This window comes from Takifugu flavidus, chromosome 1 (assembly GCF_003711565.1).
Source record: "Takifugu flavidus isolate HTHZ2018 chromosome 1, ASM371156v2, whole genome shotgun sequence".
Taxonomy (NCBI): Eukaryota; Metazoa; Chordata; class Actinopteri; order Tetraodontiformes; family Tetraodontidae; genus Takifugu; species Takifugu flavidus.
The window spans coordinates 25,232,380-25,249,122 of NC_079520.1; the positions used below are offsets into that span (position 1 = coordinate 25,232,380).

Below are 16,743 nucleotides of genomic sequence, written 5' to 3' on the forward strand. Positions count from 1 at the left end.
CACTCGCAATCAATCAATCGCTTAATTGATTCACAAAGTGATTAAAACCAGGCCAAAACGCAAAGACAGGCGCACCAAACAGGACAGGATGATCACCGACGGATTGTCATTTCAAATTTTAATTTCTGTGCTGCCATAGATGAACACACGGCTCTCACGCACATACTTCTATCTTTGTGAGGACTCTCACAGACAACACAAGCGTCCACGTGTTTTCTTCTCTTAGACATGCGTGTTTGTTCCGGGTTAGTTGACTTTCAATGGAGTCAGGAGATTTGGTTGTGTAATGGCAGAAAATTAGAATCAGATGGCAGGGGGAGGAAGTGGAGGAGGGAGAACATTAAAGGCCTTGCAGCTGAGAACCGATGGTGTCGATCAGCGATCAACAGATGAGTGGAGGAGCTGCATGCGTCCGAACACGGTGAGAAACTTTTGGACAGTCACTGAGACTCGGCGCAGTTGGAGGTAGATGAAGATGTTGGAAGGGCTCATCTTTAAGTCACGGTTTTAAAAAACCAAATGGGATCGCGTGAGGATGCAGAAATGGAACGTCATGTTTCTGCTATTATGTTTCAGCCCATAATCTAAAAAAAACAAGTCTGAAACCTTATTTATTATACTTATATATTATTGGCTACCTGATGCGATGAACCAAACCCAACTCACTGACAAACTATATTTCAAAGGATTGATCACAGTTCTACGGAGCAATTTGGGCTTTTTTGTTTAAAATGTTTGTTTGTTTGTTTTCAGTATGACCTGACGTCACAGGATTACCAACCTTGAAACGGGCGTGACGTCAGTCCAGCGCAGAATGATGAAGAATTTGTGAAGTGCGATTTTAAAGAAGATGAAAATAAGTGTTCCGCGTTTGTCCACCGGGTGGCGCCACAGCCCCAGCCGAGCCAACAGCTCAGTACGTTTTGTACCCTGCAGCTCAGCAGAGAGAAACGGAAACAACTTTTCTCTTTAAACCCTTAAAGAAAACCGTGTTCATAATGTTGGGTTAGTGAGTCAGATGATACATTAGATTCAATATCGGAAGGATCACAAACTGTTGCAACATAAGAGAACTTCCTGATCAGCAATTTTGGAACACAAGTGTCCTCATTTCTAGTGAGGACAGGTTTTTTTTTTTTCCTTCATCACTCTGTTGTGGTTTTGTCAAACCTGTTTGCGGCCCCGTGACACCCGACACCTGCACGCTTAGCTCCTCCTGGGGCAAAGAATTAGAAGCTTCCTGTCATTGCTGTTGTTGATGCTGCAGCCGGCGAGCGTGTCTTACCTTCACCGTGGTTCTGGAGCGCTCGTTCACTATCATCATCTGTTAATGATTGAGGCTCGGCTGGTGACTGATTGACCCAACCGTGAGCTGGATGCACTCGTTCACACCTGACGGGACGGAGCCTCACAACCTCTTCCTCTCTGCATCCAGCAGGATCCACCCCAACAACACCTAAACAGCCAATTTACGCACTGACCTCCTGGATCAAGTCTCGTCCACCGGGACCAGTTGATTGGCATTCGCTTCTAGAAACAATGGTTGGTGGGAAACAACCTCAAGCAAGAACCTCACACCTGGATGGAGGCTGGGGTTGGGTGATTGTTGGCTGCTGCTTCATGGTGACGGTCTGCACTCGTGCAGTGACCAGGTAAAACACACACACACACACACCCACCCACCCACAGAGTCAAATTGACAAAGGAAGCGTGTCGGCCACTTCCGAAGGATGCCTCTTGCTTGTGGCTGCGACCCACAGGTGACAATAAATGACTGGAGCAGGGGAGAACTCTGTGAAAGAACCCCACGACAGACGGCATCTTCCACTCGACGGCAGCTGCTGCTGCCATGTCGCTAACGATAAACAATAGCGCTCATCGTCGTCCAGGGAAAACTGAACACAGCAGTTTGGTCCCTGGATTTGCTCCCCCACAACGCCCTAATTGTGTGCATGTTTCCTGAGCAAGCTGTTGCACGTGGTTCTGTCCCACAGTCACATCCAGTTAAATCTGAAACTGGTACAACTGGTTAACTCCTACAAAAAAAACCCGGTGTTCCTGAGATAATTTGTGAACGTGATGTCCTGTCCTTTATCTGCTTGCATGGACTTTAAACCTCAGCTAAATGCACATTGTCCGGCAGATGAACGGTATTTGCTGCTTCGCTTTGGAAAACAGAAACGTTAACGCTCACAACTTTACGTCCCATTGTGTGAGTCGGCTTTAGCATGTCAGCACCATGAGTGCAGTCTCTTAGACATCCTCATGCATATTTGATGGTTTTGCTTTACAGTTAAGTGCTTCATAAATGTACGTTCATAGTTCTAAGATGGACAGACCATAGAAAATCGAGACTGAAGAAATGATTACAGAAACTGTCAGAATAAAACAGATAAACCATAAAACATCTCATGGCATTTCCTGAACAGTAATACACACACGTAATTAAGTTTTTCATCCAAATGTCCCTCTTAATGAATTTCATGAAGCTGTGTTTATGCTCCTGTGGGTGTTGGTCATTAATGCTGAGTCATGTTTCAGCTTCATTAGGCGATTGTAACGATGCTAAATCATGTTTTGTTCCAAATTCTGTTCCAGTTTGAGTTGGATTGTACCATTGACGTTAATGTGAAGGCCCTACAAAGTGTGCGTGTACATGTACTTGCTACGTATTGAGTACATATGTGTAGTGTATTATGCCTATGAAAGTCCTCACAAAGGTAGAACAACAATGATGTGTATAGGTATTCATCACACCTGAACAAACACCTTCACAATAACACAAACTCTACCGTGGCACGTGTGAGTGAGTGTGTGTGTGTGTGTGTGTGTGTGAGAATGATGCCATCGGGTAAATTCACGTATGTGGTCAACACCTGAGACACAAACCTTTCTAAACATCCACGCTCGTGCGCTGCTCTCCCAAAATGCACTGCTCCAAGGATCCCGCACATGCCCAACTAATGATTACACTGGTTACACAACCACTGCTGCTGAGATCGTGTGAATTTACAACACACACACAGTGGATTCAGCACAAATGACCAAAATGATTAATCTTCATATTTTGTGCTATCACTGATTGACCTTTACTGTGTCCGTGTGTGTCTGTGTGTGTGTGCGTGCAGATGTATCTCCATCTTCTTTGTGGAGTTTCAGAGTCACTTTGAAGCCGACTACTCGGCCACCGCCTGGGTCCACAGCCTGGCAGACTGCACCACCATGCTCTGTGGTCAGTACTGAGCAGTACCGATCCCTCACCTGTGTCCAGTTCCAGAACACTGAATCCTTCTGTGTGTGTAGCTCCGTTCGGCAGCCTGATCGTCAACCGCTGGTCAGGCCGGGTGTCTGTTATGCTCGGGGGTCTCCTGTCGTCCTGCGGGCTCCTCCTCAGCTCCTTCAGCAACAGTCTAGAGTTCCTCTACTTCAGCATGGGAATCATGATGGGTCAGAGAAAATCATCTTGTCTCACTTTAACTCTAAATATTGACATTATGCCATGTGTAATGTCTACTGACATTAATATTAGCATGCTAATTTAGCCACTTTATGGAGTAGCCCCTGTTTATGCCACAAGAGGGTCAACAGGCTGTTTTTTGTGGTTCTCAAATGCAGTGTGGATGTCCTCAAATCATCAGTGTTCTGTCTTTGCAGGTCTGGGCTTTGCTCTCTGTTACACTCCCGCCATCGTGATGGTGGGCTGCTACTTCCGTGAGCGCACGGCGCTGGCGTACGGCGTTGGCCTGTCCGGCAGTGGCATTGGCACCTTTGTTTTGGCGCCACTGGTGCAGTTGCTCATCGATCTGTACTCTTGGAGGGGGGCACTGCTGGTCCTCAGTGCTTTTGTTGCCAACCTGTGTGTGTGTGGTGCTCTGCTCCGGCCAATGGAAGTGCTGGATTTTAAAGAGGAGGAGGAGACAGCTGAAGAAAAGATGACTGGTAAGATTCATAAATGTACAATTGTTGTCACTGCAAGATCATCTTTCAAAGCTATTTTTATTGATAATATGGAACGCGAGGCATTTATTCTCCAGCTGTGGATGGATGTTGATTAAAATGAAACCCCACTCTGAAACACGGGGAATGTTTTTTTTCATCCGACGTTCCTCATGTCTCAGGTCACATGTCATCCCAGGATGTTGACCTTGCTTTAAAACCACCTAAAGAAGCAGAGGTGAGCCTCTTGTGTTTACCAGAGTCAAGGAGATGGTGCTTGGACTCCTGCTCCCTGTCTAGTAAGGACTACAGTTTCCTGTTGCTTCCAGACTTCCTGGGTCTGGCCGTGTCATTCCTGTTGCTATCCAGCGGCTGCAGCCTCCCCTTTATCTACCTGGTTCCGTATGCCCTGGATAATGGCCTCAGCCAGCATAATGCTGCCTTCCTGATGTCTATCCTGGGAGTCGTAAACATTGTGGGAAATGTCACTTTCGGCTGGCTAACGGACAGGAAGTACGAGTCTCTCTTCATTTGATCGCCACGGCTGATCTTTGAACAAATCCGACGAGTGAAATGTACCAATGTAAGCGCTTTCCTCCTCCATAATGCTCTCTGTGCCCCCTTAGGTGTTTGAAGCCCTACCGTCTGACATGTTACATCGTCTCTGTGATGATGGAAGGCCTCTGCTGCCTCTTTGTGCCATTGCTGCGGTCTTTCCTGCCCCTCGTGCCCTTCGCCGTTCTCTACGGTTACTTTGACGGCGCCTATGTGGCCCTGATCCCCGTGGTGACGTCCGACCTGGTGGGAACTCGGCACCTGTCTTCGGCACTGGGTGTGGTGTATTTCCTCCACGGCATTCCCTACCTCATCAGTCCACCCACCGGAGGTGAGAGAACAGGGCAAATTTTAAGAACGTTCATTTATCTATGAAGTAGAAATAATAAATGGTGACGCAAACCCATCCAGACTAAACTCCCACAAATTTAACACTAAAAAGACTTTCTGGGTCCAAGTGAGGGCCCAACAGGACCAAATGTTGACCTTGGGTTATTCGTAAAGGTTCCTCTTTGCAACTACCAACTTTCTTAGATCTTGTTTTGGGACTTTGTATCTCTGTCCCAACTGCATATAGGTGAAGGCAGGGTACAACCATGAATGGGCCCCATGTGAGCATTTAGGCGGGCGTCGGTGCCTTGCTCAGAGGTACCTCGGCAGTACTCTGAAGGTGTCCCGTCACCTCCCCCCGCTACCAGAGCTCCAAATCTTCACTTCTCAGTCCCCTAGACTGAGCTGCTTCTGGGGGAGGAGGGTACACATAAAGATGAACAATCACAAGCCGCCAAGTTTAATCACTAAATACGCTGTAGTGAGAGGAACCTTGAGGCCCACTGCTGACTGCTGCACCGCCTGTCCTGAGGGGGTCTAACATCCTGTCTTTTCCTCATGCAGGTTGGTTGGTTGACATCACAGGAAGCTACACCGCCACGTTCTTCCTCAGTGGGTGTGCCATCCTGGCCAGCGCACTCACTCTGGCCATCATTGCAGGGATACGACACTGCCGCCATGTCAGGGTCGCCAAGGAAGCCAAACACCGGCCCCTTCATTAAACCTGTCCAAGCAAACGGACAACTCTGTTGCCATCAACACAGGAGATCAGCTAGACCGGCAACTTCTGTCCTCAGAGGAAACAAATGAGATCAAAGGGCTGATTTGAAATCAGGATAGTTACCTTCCACTCTTGGTACTCACAATAAGCCCCTGAAAAGGAACATTTAAGTTCTTGAGAACCACTCGCCCCTGAAACCTTCCAATAAGAATTATTTGAAGCTTTTTTATTTTATTTTTTTTAGAAAGGAAGGACAAACAAGCTGACTGAAAATCAGAGAAGCTCAATATCAGCTTCAGTGAGTCCACCACTGGAGAGTTTAATATTTTTACATCAGATAACTAGAAAACAAGTCGCGTTTGCATCTGAAAAATTACATCCAGAATCAAGTCTGAACAGGTGTGAATACATCAGACGTTCCACGCAGAACACTTGAACTATAAAACGCCTCCAACTCTTCCACTTAAATTATTCTGAATACATTTTTTATTTCTATGATCAACACAAGGATTTACCGATCGATTTGCAACGGTGGGATTGTTTGAGAATACAACACTTGGATTATGATGAAAATGTAAATGTATAAAGTCGACGTCACCTTGAAAAACATGTACACGGTCCGTGTATGAGGTCATCAGTAGTAAACATGTTACATGTTAACTGCCTGTAGTTGAGGATGACATCACTAATATTTGGAAGTCAAATATGGCGACATTACACGCACAAAATATCAGATCAATAATCAAGTTCATAAATTCTAGTGGGTCAGATGAAAAATGTTCAATTTAAAACAATTTATTGATCTGTTAAACAATCAGTTGTGACATGATCAAGGACTATGATAGATGGCTACAGAAGCGATTTTTCCCAGTTTAATTGAACTCAACATGGAAAACAAAGACGAGATGAATTAGAAGTAGCCTGATCAACATTGATCAGGTTCAACAAAGTTTGTTGTCTCTCTAGTGGACTGTGACCACACGGTGCTGTTGCACTTTAACTTGGTGCTAAAAACAATGAGTGGCAGCCTGGAGCACAAAGCTGCTGCTCAACTTCAGAAATTGCCTCAACTTTGTTACAAAATCAAGTTGGTAATAACCCAATTGTTTTCCTGCGTTGTTGATTAAAGAAACATTCTGTAAACAAAAAATTGTCTCATTTTATATCTATGCTAAAGAGAACTATGTAGAAAACCACTCTGACTTTGAGCCACAACATGGAAAATTGGAAGGCAAACTTTTTTCCAGGAAGTGAACAATCTGTTCTCTCTGCTCTTTATTTACCCGAATAAAAAAAAAAAAAAGGAGGAACTGTACAGAAATTTATTCATAAAATGCAAGTCTTCTTCAGAAATGTCCTGACAAAGTGTGAAAAGCAACTTTTACAGCTCTCTGGTCAGTGGTGACGTCACTTCCTGCAGGTCTTAGACCGCAGCTGCCTCTTAATAATAAAATGATCACTTTCTTTCTCCTCCACTGCCTCTGCAGATGACTGAAAAACACCCCCAAAAATGTTATTTGAAAAGAAAAATGCTAACACTTTGTTAATGATAATTTATAACTTTTCTTACCATCAGGGGAGAGTCGAGAAGGGGAGACGAGGCCGCCGTCTTGTAAAGCTTCCTGCGTCTTCGGCCCGCTTTGGTCGCCGTGGGAAACATTTCGTTATTAGCTGCAGACAAACCAGCAGGTGGAGACAGAGCACAGACTGTAAATCCAGCTGACAGCAGGTCGGCAGGCCCAACACAGAGCAGCAGAGCCCTCTTCTGAAGGATGATGTTACTGCGCTATTTAAACTGACCTCTGCTGCCCAAAACGGATGGAGAAGTGCCCTCAGAGATCTGCAGAGCTCCACCCCCCATCGCCACAGGGGACCCCTGGCACAGATATAAACAAGTTGTAACCTGACAGCTGACAGGACATCCGCCTCTGGATGAATGGGTCATGTTTCACCTGGTTGGAGTTTCCTCTCAGTTGGTTTTTCTTGCTCCCACTGAACACCAGCTCCTGTTCACACATGCACAGACACCATAAGGACACAGGCACAACACACACTGCATCACATGCAAATGAATGCACACAGCCAAAGATTGGCAGTGTGTCCTGTACAGGTTCCAGGCCAGTGTTTGGATTTTCATTGATTTAATTCCCCGAACCAACACTCATTTATAGAACACCTTGGAGGGAATATTGCCATAAACCTATGAATGGACGACTGAAGTGCATATATCACTTTATCCTTATCCGTTTAAGAAATCCAGATAGTGTGGGTGGAAATCGCCTCCCCCTGGTATACACCTAAATCTGAGTTCAACATGCTCCACAACTCCTACAGTGGCACAGGACAATGGAACAAAAACATTCAAGGAAGCCAGTCGCAGAATGAGGAGGCAATGACGGATAGTGTGTGACTTATGTCATTACGTACAAGATGAACAAAGTTGTACAATTATCCGTCTTCCTGTTAGAACTGCCAGTCTGCCTCCTGACTCAAGTAGTTTATTATGTAGTGTAATAGGTCAACCTGAAAGTGGGGGTTGCAGTAACCTGCAGAAAAGATGCAGATCACCACCTAATGTGGAGGAGGAGGACATCTTCCCCTCAGTTATCCAATTTTCTCTGTTGCGTGTAAACTGGGACAAGGAACGCATCCAGACGAGACAGCAAATCCAAAATTCATTTCAGTTATATTAAGCTGCGCGTGTACATGTACTGACTGGCTCCAGTGAGAGGAAATGAACTTTAAATGCTTGTTTTACAAGCTAATAGCCTTATTAGCTTGAACACACGCAGAACATACACACACCTCCAGCTGACAGCTCTTCCTCTTCCTCCCTGTTTTTTTTGGGAGGTTCTTCTTGCCAGGCACGCTGGACGTCAGAGGCGTCACGGGAGTCTCTGCCTGTAGAGGTAGAACATGACCACCCACCCTCTGTATACATCAAAGGATATTCAACACACAAATCAGCGTTGCCACGAGTATTGAACAATAAGTGATCGGTCAGTAAAGACTTACTTTTGCATCCTCCTGAAGATTCTGCACCGGCTGAGACTCCTCCTGCTGCTGCCTCCTCCCTCTTGTGCTCCTGACTGTGGACCTCTGGATCTCCACCCGCCTGTTCTCCTTCTCTTCTGCATCCCTTCTCTGAAGCTCCTCCTGTAGATGCTCCACTTCTAAAAAAAACAAAAAAAACAAAAAACAAAAAAAACCCCACACATTCTTGGTCAGATGAATAACAAAATAGTCACACACACGATTAAACAGGATGTACAGAAATGAGAGACTCAATAATCATACCTCGCCTCAGTGTCTCTGTCTGTCTCAAACCTTTATCTATCACTTTGTCCTTTTCCGACACCAGCTGCAACAGCCCTGCCACACACACACACACACACACACACACACACACACACACACACACACACACACACACACACACACACACACACACACAGAGTGAGAAAGCATGTATTTCTCTCAAAATGAAAATCATGCAGCATCTCTTCACCATCTCTTTCCCGATCCGTCTCCTCCAGTCGTTGTATTAAAGCTCCTCTCTCAGATTCGAGCTCTGCCTTTACTCGTGAGACTCTGTGACAAAATTCTTCTTTCTGATCGGTCAGCTCCTTTGACAGCTCAGTGCACCTGTTCTTGCTGCAGCAGAACAATGATGAGTGCTATTTGTTTTAATTACTGATCAATAAGCAGAATATTAAACCGGACCTTTGTGTCAGCATCTCCTCCAGTGTGGCCCTGTCTCTCTGCAGAGTTTGGAGCTGTTGTGATTTTTCAGATAATGCCTCCAGGGCCACCCGCCTCTCCTCCTGCGCATTGCTGCAGTGAACACAGGTTCTGACTTGCTCCTCCTCCTCCTCCTGAAACAATCAATCAATCAACCTATCAATAATGTCTGCCCTTGTCCTTACGCTGCTGTATTTGAGTCAGTGATTAGAACAACCTTGACAAGTTTGAGGTGATCCAGTTCCTGTCTTAGACTGTTGATAGAAGCAGCCCTCTCCTCTGAGTGGCTCTCTGTCATAGAAAGCTGTTCTGATAGGCTGTCACACCTGTCACTCTGCTCTTTCAACTGCGACTGGAGGCTGGTCACCTTAAGGTGTATAAAAGCAGAAAAAAATACCAACATCAGTAATTCTAAATATGTATCAATTCAAACTCACATCATGCAATATTTATTGACTTAGAGTTGGGCAATCTTATTTGAATAAAGACAATAAACAGGTGTAATATGGTTTCCATAGATACAGCCTGTGTCGTCTCCATGACCCGATTGGTTAAATATAAATGAGTAAATTGTTGAATGAATAAACAATGTGACATGGTGGACAGCTGTATCGTAGAAGACAGAGCTTTTGAAGCGTACCTCTGTCTGCAGCTGGAAGATGCCGTTTACTAGAGCTTTGTTTTCCTTCATCAGCCTTGATGTTTCTCTTTGTTCCAACTCCAGAGATGAAAATACAGAGTCACAGTTTGGACAGTTAACAGGTTCTAAAAGAACAACAAATGACTCAAGTTATTCTATATGATCTCTGATTAATCCTTAACTTCATGTGGACACCATGTCTTTATTGTTGACTATGAGGTATTCCCTCAATTTGTTTTATACCTGACAACTGCTGCACCTTCTGCTCCAACAAAACCCGATCCTTCTTCAGCTGGGTCACCTCCTCTTCACGGATATTCAGCTCCCTCTCCAGAACCTTCCTCCTCTCCTCTCCCATCCTCAGCTCAATGATGGTTTCCTCTTTCTTCTCATTTTCCTCCTGGAGCCTCCAGATCTCCTCTTCCAAAATCACTGAGGAGAATCATGATGCTAATTGAGAATGGAGAAGGTTTGACCTCGACAGTACTCCTACTATTCCTCTTACCTCTCTTTCTTGCTGGTCCTTGTTCCTTCACCTCATCATCAAGAGAATCACATGCTCTTTTTCTATTCTTCTCTTCCTCCTCCTTCCTCCAGGAGCCGGTCTGCTGAAGCTCATGTCTGCTGGCCTCCGCCAAAGTTCTCTGAAAGACATCAAATCTGACCTTCAGCCTTACTTCTGTGATAAGAGAGATGGATCACTATTTCTGACAAAAAATGTAAAGCTGAAAATTAAAAAAAAGAAAAAGATTTTGATCAATATATAAAGGGCATGTATGATCCGTAACTTTAGGTCTTTTGGAGATCATTTCATCTTCCAGCCCCTGAACGGTTTACATGAACAGAAACATTAACCTGGGGGAGGGTAAAACTTGCATGCAGCGTACATGTTAGGAACTTATGTAGTATTAAAGCCATCCTTCTTATGCCATAAGTGCCTCTTTTTTAACTTTTATACCATAAGTGGTTTTGAAATCAAATTTAAAAAATGTCAACCCTCATTCAAATGAAGACATTCTTGTGATACCCACAACTAAATATCTTTGAGATGTCTGGACGGATTGTTCAGCATATCCAGGTCTCTTGTTACTGACAGGGTGACTTTAGGAGAGGAGTCACAAGTCATAAGAGTTCTGTGAGGCATGAACTAAATCTTTGGAGAACAGTGTCGCAGATAGTCCAACAAAACGAATGCAACATTCTAAAACTTGTCTCTTCTGCATTACACGGTGGACTCACATCTCTGGTGGCATCTTCCACAGCCGCCTGCAGCTTCTGGATGATCTCATCTTTCTCCTGACACATCTCCATCAGTTCTGATACCTTCTGCTGATTTTTCTCCAGATTCTAAACAAGTCACAATTTAGCATTTAGGAAAAAACAAACAAATAAACAGGAAATCCCTAAGCACAAACTAAAAAAGCCCAAAATACCTCTCTGGCTTCCTGAAGCTGTTCGTGTGACTGCTGCTTCTCTAATTGCAGGGCTTCTGCAAAGACACAGGTCAGAGGTTACAAATAAATACAGATTAACACAACCAACATACCACTATAAACTAAAACATGGGTGAAAAAGAAACAGAGCACACTGTGCTTACCTGTAGTGAGCGGGTGTTCAGTCAAGCAGCTGTGAACACTCCGAGCATCCTCTTTGATCTTCTCCAGATCCTCCGTCAGTGAACTGATGATCTCCATCAAAGCTGTTTGTTCCTCCTTAATAATATTATATAATAAAATTATCAGATATCAATAATCAGCAGGCATCATCTCTGACTGGTCAGTGCATTTTTTGGTTACAGAATAAAAGTCACCTTCTCATTAGCGTTGATGGTGGACTGCCTGACTGTCTTGCTGATGAGATCTTTGAAGATTTCTACCCTCCTATCAGCTTTCTCCTCCAGGATCTCCTTCTCCTTCGCCAGACGTTCACTGAAACAACAGTCCACTATTATCTACCATGTCTAGCCCTCACCTACCTCTGTGCAGCAGTGACCAACACTCACCTATAGTCCTTCTCCATCTTACTGAAGAGCTCCAAGAACTCAGTGCTGACTTCTTCTCTGATCTGAGCCTCCAAGAGCAAACGAAGGCTGATTCACAAGGCATCTGCTCACACAAACACAAAATGGTGAACACTGCACTTTGCATGCATTCTTGGTATTTATAAGCACCTACTTCTATTATAAATCTAAAGTCACTTATTAAACAAGTAAAAATAAGATAGTAAGAAGCCATCTTTAAAGAGTCAGTCAGTAAAAGTAAGGTCTTCGGTGTGGATGGAAATGAGGCATTTATTACTTTAATGGTGCATAAAAAACTCAACGTTGTTGCCATTATTACAGCTTGTGTCTCACATGAAAAAAAATCATAATCTCCTGATTATATCTATTACCTTCTGTTCTTCTTCCATGGTTTCATTCTCCTCCTCTTCACCTTCTGCATCCAAAACTGTTCCCTCCATCATACTCTCTTCTTCTTCCCACTCCTCATCATCCTCATCCTCCATCACGTCTTCCAGAGTCGTCTCCCAAGCCACCATTGATGTCTTTCTGCCACGCCCTGACAGATTTCTGCGTTGGTCGGCCTCGTCAATGATCATTGATAGTTCCAAGGCTGACCTGTGGGGGGCATCATCTAGGGCTGCTGGTTTTGAATTCAATACCACAACCTGGACAAACAGACATGGGTACAGTCAACAAAGCTGAAGGTGAGTGTCCGGAAAAAGTTGATTAGACAGCACATGTGTTGCAACAAGTTTTGCAATAATTCCAAGTACATAAAAAGAACAAATTGCCACATGCTTATTGCATGCTGCTCGGAAATTAAGCAGTCAACAGTGCGGTGTGCGTATATATATAGATATATATATCTATATATATCTCTCTAGAGGTGTGATTTATACCTTCTGGGCAAGAGCAGAGAACTTGAGCACATTAAGCGTCTCGTCGAAGCAAGAAGAGCTCTGATTAATGTTGACCACCATGCAGACCCGTCCAGACCCACAGAAGAAGAACTGCAGGAAGTGGGTTAGCTTTGACTCCCTGAAGGGAATATGGTGCTGGAACCTGTGGAGGCCACAAAGGTGTCACAGGACCTCTGAATGAATAACAGTTATTGTAATTGTAAATGTACTGGTGTAAAAAACCTATCGCCCTTAATCTGTGGTAAAACATTCATGCACACGGTTGGCGTACTTTGCTTGCTGGTTTAGTCGCATGGCGCTGATGCACTTTCCAAGTGTTAGGAGAGAGCTATTGATGTTTCCCGCCTCCTTTAGTCGCTCTCCGGTGTTCTGAGTACGTGAGCAGCGTTCAGATCCGGCGAGGTCACACAGAGCTAGCCTAGCAATACACTGAAATGTGAGTAATTGCAAATGTTGTTTTGAGGTAAGACTTGTGACATGATGATCCTACTCGCTAATGCTGAGGACTCTGGGAACACCGATGTCCTCTACTCTGATGATACGGATGGAAAAGATGCTGTGGCTGCAGAATCACAAACATGCTGATGAGTCACAGTGAAGATTAACAAAAGCAAAAAAGCTACAAGCTGTAACGTATTTTCAACATTAATAAGCTGGACTGAGGTTGAAGCAGAAGGAACAAACACGTTGCTCCTCACCTCCTGCTGGAGAGCTGATTTAGTCTAGTTGCAGAGAAACTTTGGTTCTTTTTTCCAATCTTCATCACTCTGTAGGCCTCTTCAGAACTGTTCACTTGGACCCAACGCAGGTCTATAGAGTAAACATACAAACATATACATGATTAGTGCCGTGTTTATTTTAAAAGAAAAGATGTCTTCGTGCTCCTTGTGTCAATTTAAGAAGAAAAAAAATTATGGTATCATTTTTCCCACAAGCAGTCTGCATTCACATTTCTTTTCATGTTGGTCTTAACGCCATTGGAAAAATATAGCCACACACTCAAGCACGTGTGTTACTTTTTGCGCTGATCATTGTCTTACATAACCCCACAAATAGCATATATTGAAAATGATTTGTGTCTTGCTGCAGACCGCAGCAACATAGTGGTGCTAATCAAGAGGAGGCAGAACAACACACCTGAAGGTGTCAGTTTTACCTTTGATGAAGGAGTTTCCTTTGACATCCTGAGAAAGACGCAACACTGTGCGTTTGTGGTGTCCACTGGGAACCTGAAAGCATCAATCACAGTTGGAGAACTGTTCAACTCTTGCTAGATGTTGCATAAGGACTTTTCAGCTAAAACTGATTTATATGTCACCAACAGAGAGTGTGTTACCTGTTCCAGTAGATCGTGGATGTTATCGTTATAAATCTCACAGAACGAAACCCAAACAGAGAAACACACATTTGATGTTAAGCTTAGGCTGAAAGTGTCGGCTTCAGAGACACTGTTCACGCTACTGTCAGTGAGAGATGAACCTGAAGACACACACAAACACACACGGGAGGTGTCAGAGTTTCTGGTTGAACCTTTAATGACCTGGCCTTCGATCGAGACTCACTTACCCTCCAGAAATGTTGATTTTGAAGATGATTTGTCACTCTGCAGACAGATGCACAAAATACAAGTTAATGTATTAATATGTGTGTATGTATGTATGAAATAAAAGTTATGGGTAAGACTGTATCTTGCATTGACAAATACGTCTGCTCGAATAAAGGCTTGATAGTCTGACCTCTTTAAGGGGCCTCAGCAGGTTCTTCTTGCTGGTAACCTCTGCTGCCTGCTGGTCTGGGGTCAGCCGGCTGTAGTCTCGGCAGCGCTGTGGCTTCAGGTCATTACGGCTGTACAGACGACCATCGATGCTGTTAAAGATGACAGACAGAGACCTTGGCAACAGACCGCTGTCGTGATCTGGACCTGATACAGCAACAGAAAACAGCAGCATTAGTCAGAATCCTGTCTCTGATCTCTGGAAGCAGTTCTGACATCATGGTTTGGTTTTTCCTTTGGCTCTGATATTGTCAGCAGTGAGACCTTCTATAGACAGATGTGTGTCTTTACAAATTGTCAATGAATTCATTCTGATTGTCTTAAAAATTATCTAGAGAAATAAAAGATCTCCAAAGTGTCAGAGAGTCTAACTGCTGATGTCAGTAAAATGCTTTAGTTTGTCTTTTTATTACATTTCTGAAATTCTGTTTTCAGTTACGTAGTTGTTCTGAAGCATTGACTAGACTTATGCTGGATTTATTTATCCTTACAGCATGACAATGCTGCACAACAAAAAGTTGTCTCCAACTGCAGAATTAAATTTGTACTCAGTATTAGGTTCTGACCCAGGAAGGTGAATGTTTTTCCAGCATTGGTGACTCCATAAGTGAATACAAGACAGTTTCCACCATCAAGGACATCTCGAACCAGACCTCGCACAGAACCGTCAAACACTTTCTTTTGACCTGCATCTGGACCAAACACCTGCCAGCACCAAAAACAGAGATTAAAGAAGAACCCACAAGAATACAGATAGTGCTACTAAGAAGCACCCAGAACACAAAGAACAACAAGAGTTCTACCTGTGTGAAGCTGAACCTCTGGGCTGTCTGTGGTAAAGACTTGTCGCTCTGTCGGCTTGATTGGCAGCTCCTCGGAGGCTTCAGAACTACAGTGTCTGGCCCCTCAATAGTCACACAGTCCTGAGGAGCAAAAACCAACCATAACACCACAGAACAAAGTCTGAACACAACATAAACACCAACTAAGAGAGATTGAGCTCAACAAAACTGCTGGGGAGCAATTTGGAAAGAAGAATGCGTGCAAACAAATACTTTTTTATTGAGTTCTCACGGTATAGTTAAATATAATTCAGTGAACTAATGTCTTTAATTGAGTATTAAACTTGAGGGAAATATGTGCACGAGCACCAAATAGCAGGTCAAATTGAATGCAGATGATTTCTGATGTAGGAATTCCCAAATTAAGGACCAATTATTGCAGAGAAGTACTAAGAAAAGAAAATAGAGGAACTCAAACCTGTGACTCTCCATTTTTTGTCTCGGACACAGTCATCGGTCGAACCCTCAGATAGACCTGCAGGTTTTCAGACTGCGACAGAACATCCTCCTGAACAGAACCAACACAAACCCCTCTGACGTTATGATCACAAGTAACTTAGACAATAAATAGAGAATTAGACATACCTGTACTGGGAGTGCAGTGAATTCCCTCAGCAAATCTTTCCTGATGTCATCCACCTCCACCGGCCCAATTCTCTCGGGCATCCCCGCTAAACACGATTCCATCTGCTGACAGACAGACAGACAGACAGACGGAGGGAGCAAGATTACAGCAGGTCGGTCTATGAAATTTCAATAAATACTCTTGCAAATGTGGCAAAGGAACAAAACCCCTTATTTAATAGATTTACTGTGTGTGCTGGAGATAGTTTGGATAGACTTTCATCAAGATATTTAATCACAATCGCATTACCGTCAATAATCCACTACAGACCCGATAATTAAATAAATGTTACATTCAAGCAATGCATATTGATGAGAGAACTGATAAGTAACAAATAAAACGAGACAGACAATCCTTTTAAATTCCTGCTGCTGTTGTTGTTAGCATTAGCTGCCAGCTAATCTTCAAATGTGTAAGTGGATTTTAGACCAACATATCTGATTTATTGCTGCCTTTTTGCATTGGGGAAAAAACACAAGTTAACATTGATTCACTCACTTCCGATTTGTTTTAAAGACCATTTCCAACAGATAACATCGAAAGGCAGTACAGTATACAACGTTAGCTTTCACTCGTTGTATGTGCCGCGTTTTGTGTTTAAACAGGCAAGATCAACCAACCGGGTTGCGAAGAGGTGTGACGCACGTCGGACGACAA

At 43.8% G+C, this 16,743-nt stretch overlaps 2 protein-coding genes across 5 annotated transcripts; one reads left to right on the plus strand and one right to left on the minus strand.

Annotated features, from left to right (window-relative positions):
• Window positions 1-83: 83 nt before the first annotated feature.
• Window positions 84-6,692, plus strand: slc16a12b (solute carrier family 16 member 12b). 4 transcript variants are annotated; one of them, XM_057025385.1, is made up of 9 exons: window positions 84-421; window positions 754-916; window positions 1,439-1,652; window positions 3,129-3,232; window positions 3,304-3,447; window positions 3,655-3,939; window positions 4,119-4,449; window positions 4,563-4,822; window positions 5,386-6,692. In XM_057025385.1, exons 3-9 carry the CDS (start codon window positions 1,540-1,542, stop codon window positions 5,541-5,543), a joined length of 1,395 nt encoding a protein of 464 aa, XP_056881365.1. In that variant the 5' UTR covers window positions 84-421; window positions 754-916; window positions 1,439-1,539; the 3' UTR covers window positions 5,544-6,692. The 4 variants fall into 4 exon arrangements, with proteins under 4 accessions (XP_056881365.1, XP_056881375.1, XP_056881350.1 ...); XM_057025395.1 differs by having other exon boundaries at window positions 754-833; XM_057025370.1 differs by having other exon boundaries at window positions 754-1,652.
• Window positions 5,810-16,720, minus strand: LOC130535800 (kinesin-like protein KIF20A). The gene is made up of 33 exons (XM_057051092.1): window positions 16,585-16,720; window positions 16,047-16,151; window positions 15,880-15,969; window positions 15,423-15,542; window positions 15,186-15,324; window positions 14,582-14,766; window positions 14,412-14,448; window positions 14,182-14,324; window positions 14,002-14,074; window positions 13,544-13,655; window positions 13,336-13,407; window positions 13,117-13,263; window positions 12,825-12,987; window positions 12,315-12,590; window positions 12,246-12,271; window positions 11,926-12,012; window positions 11,734-11,851; window positions 11,521-11,635; window positions 11,357-11,412; window positions 11,163-11,270; window positions 10,429-10,567; window positions 10,167-10,355; window positions 9,924-10,048; window positions 9,501-9,650; window positions 9,266-9,417; window positions 9,051-9,196; window positions 8,840-8,914; window positions 8,558-8,715; window positions 8,348-8,473; window positions 7,495-7,548; window positions 7,343-7,418; window positions 7,113-7,213; window positions 5,810-7,033 (listed from the first exon to the last, which is right to left on the minus strand). Exons 2-33 carry the CDS (start codon window positions 16,146-16,148, stop codon window positions 6,950-6,952), a joined length of 3,744 nt encoding a protein of 1,247 aa, XP_056907072.1. The 5' UTR covers window positions 16,149-16,151; window positions 16,585-16,720; the 3' UTR covers window positions 5,810-6,949.
• Window positions 16,721-16,743: the final 23 nt, after the last annotated feature.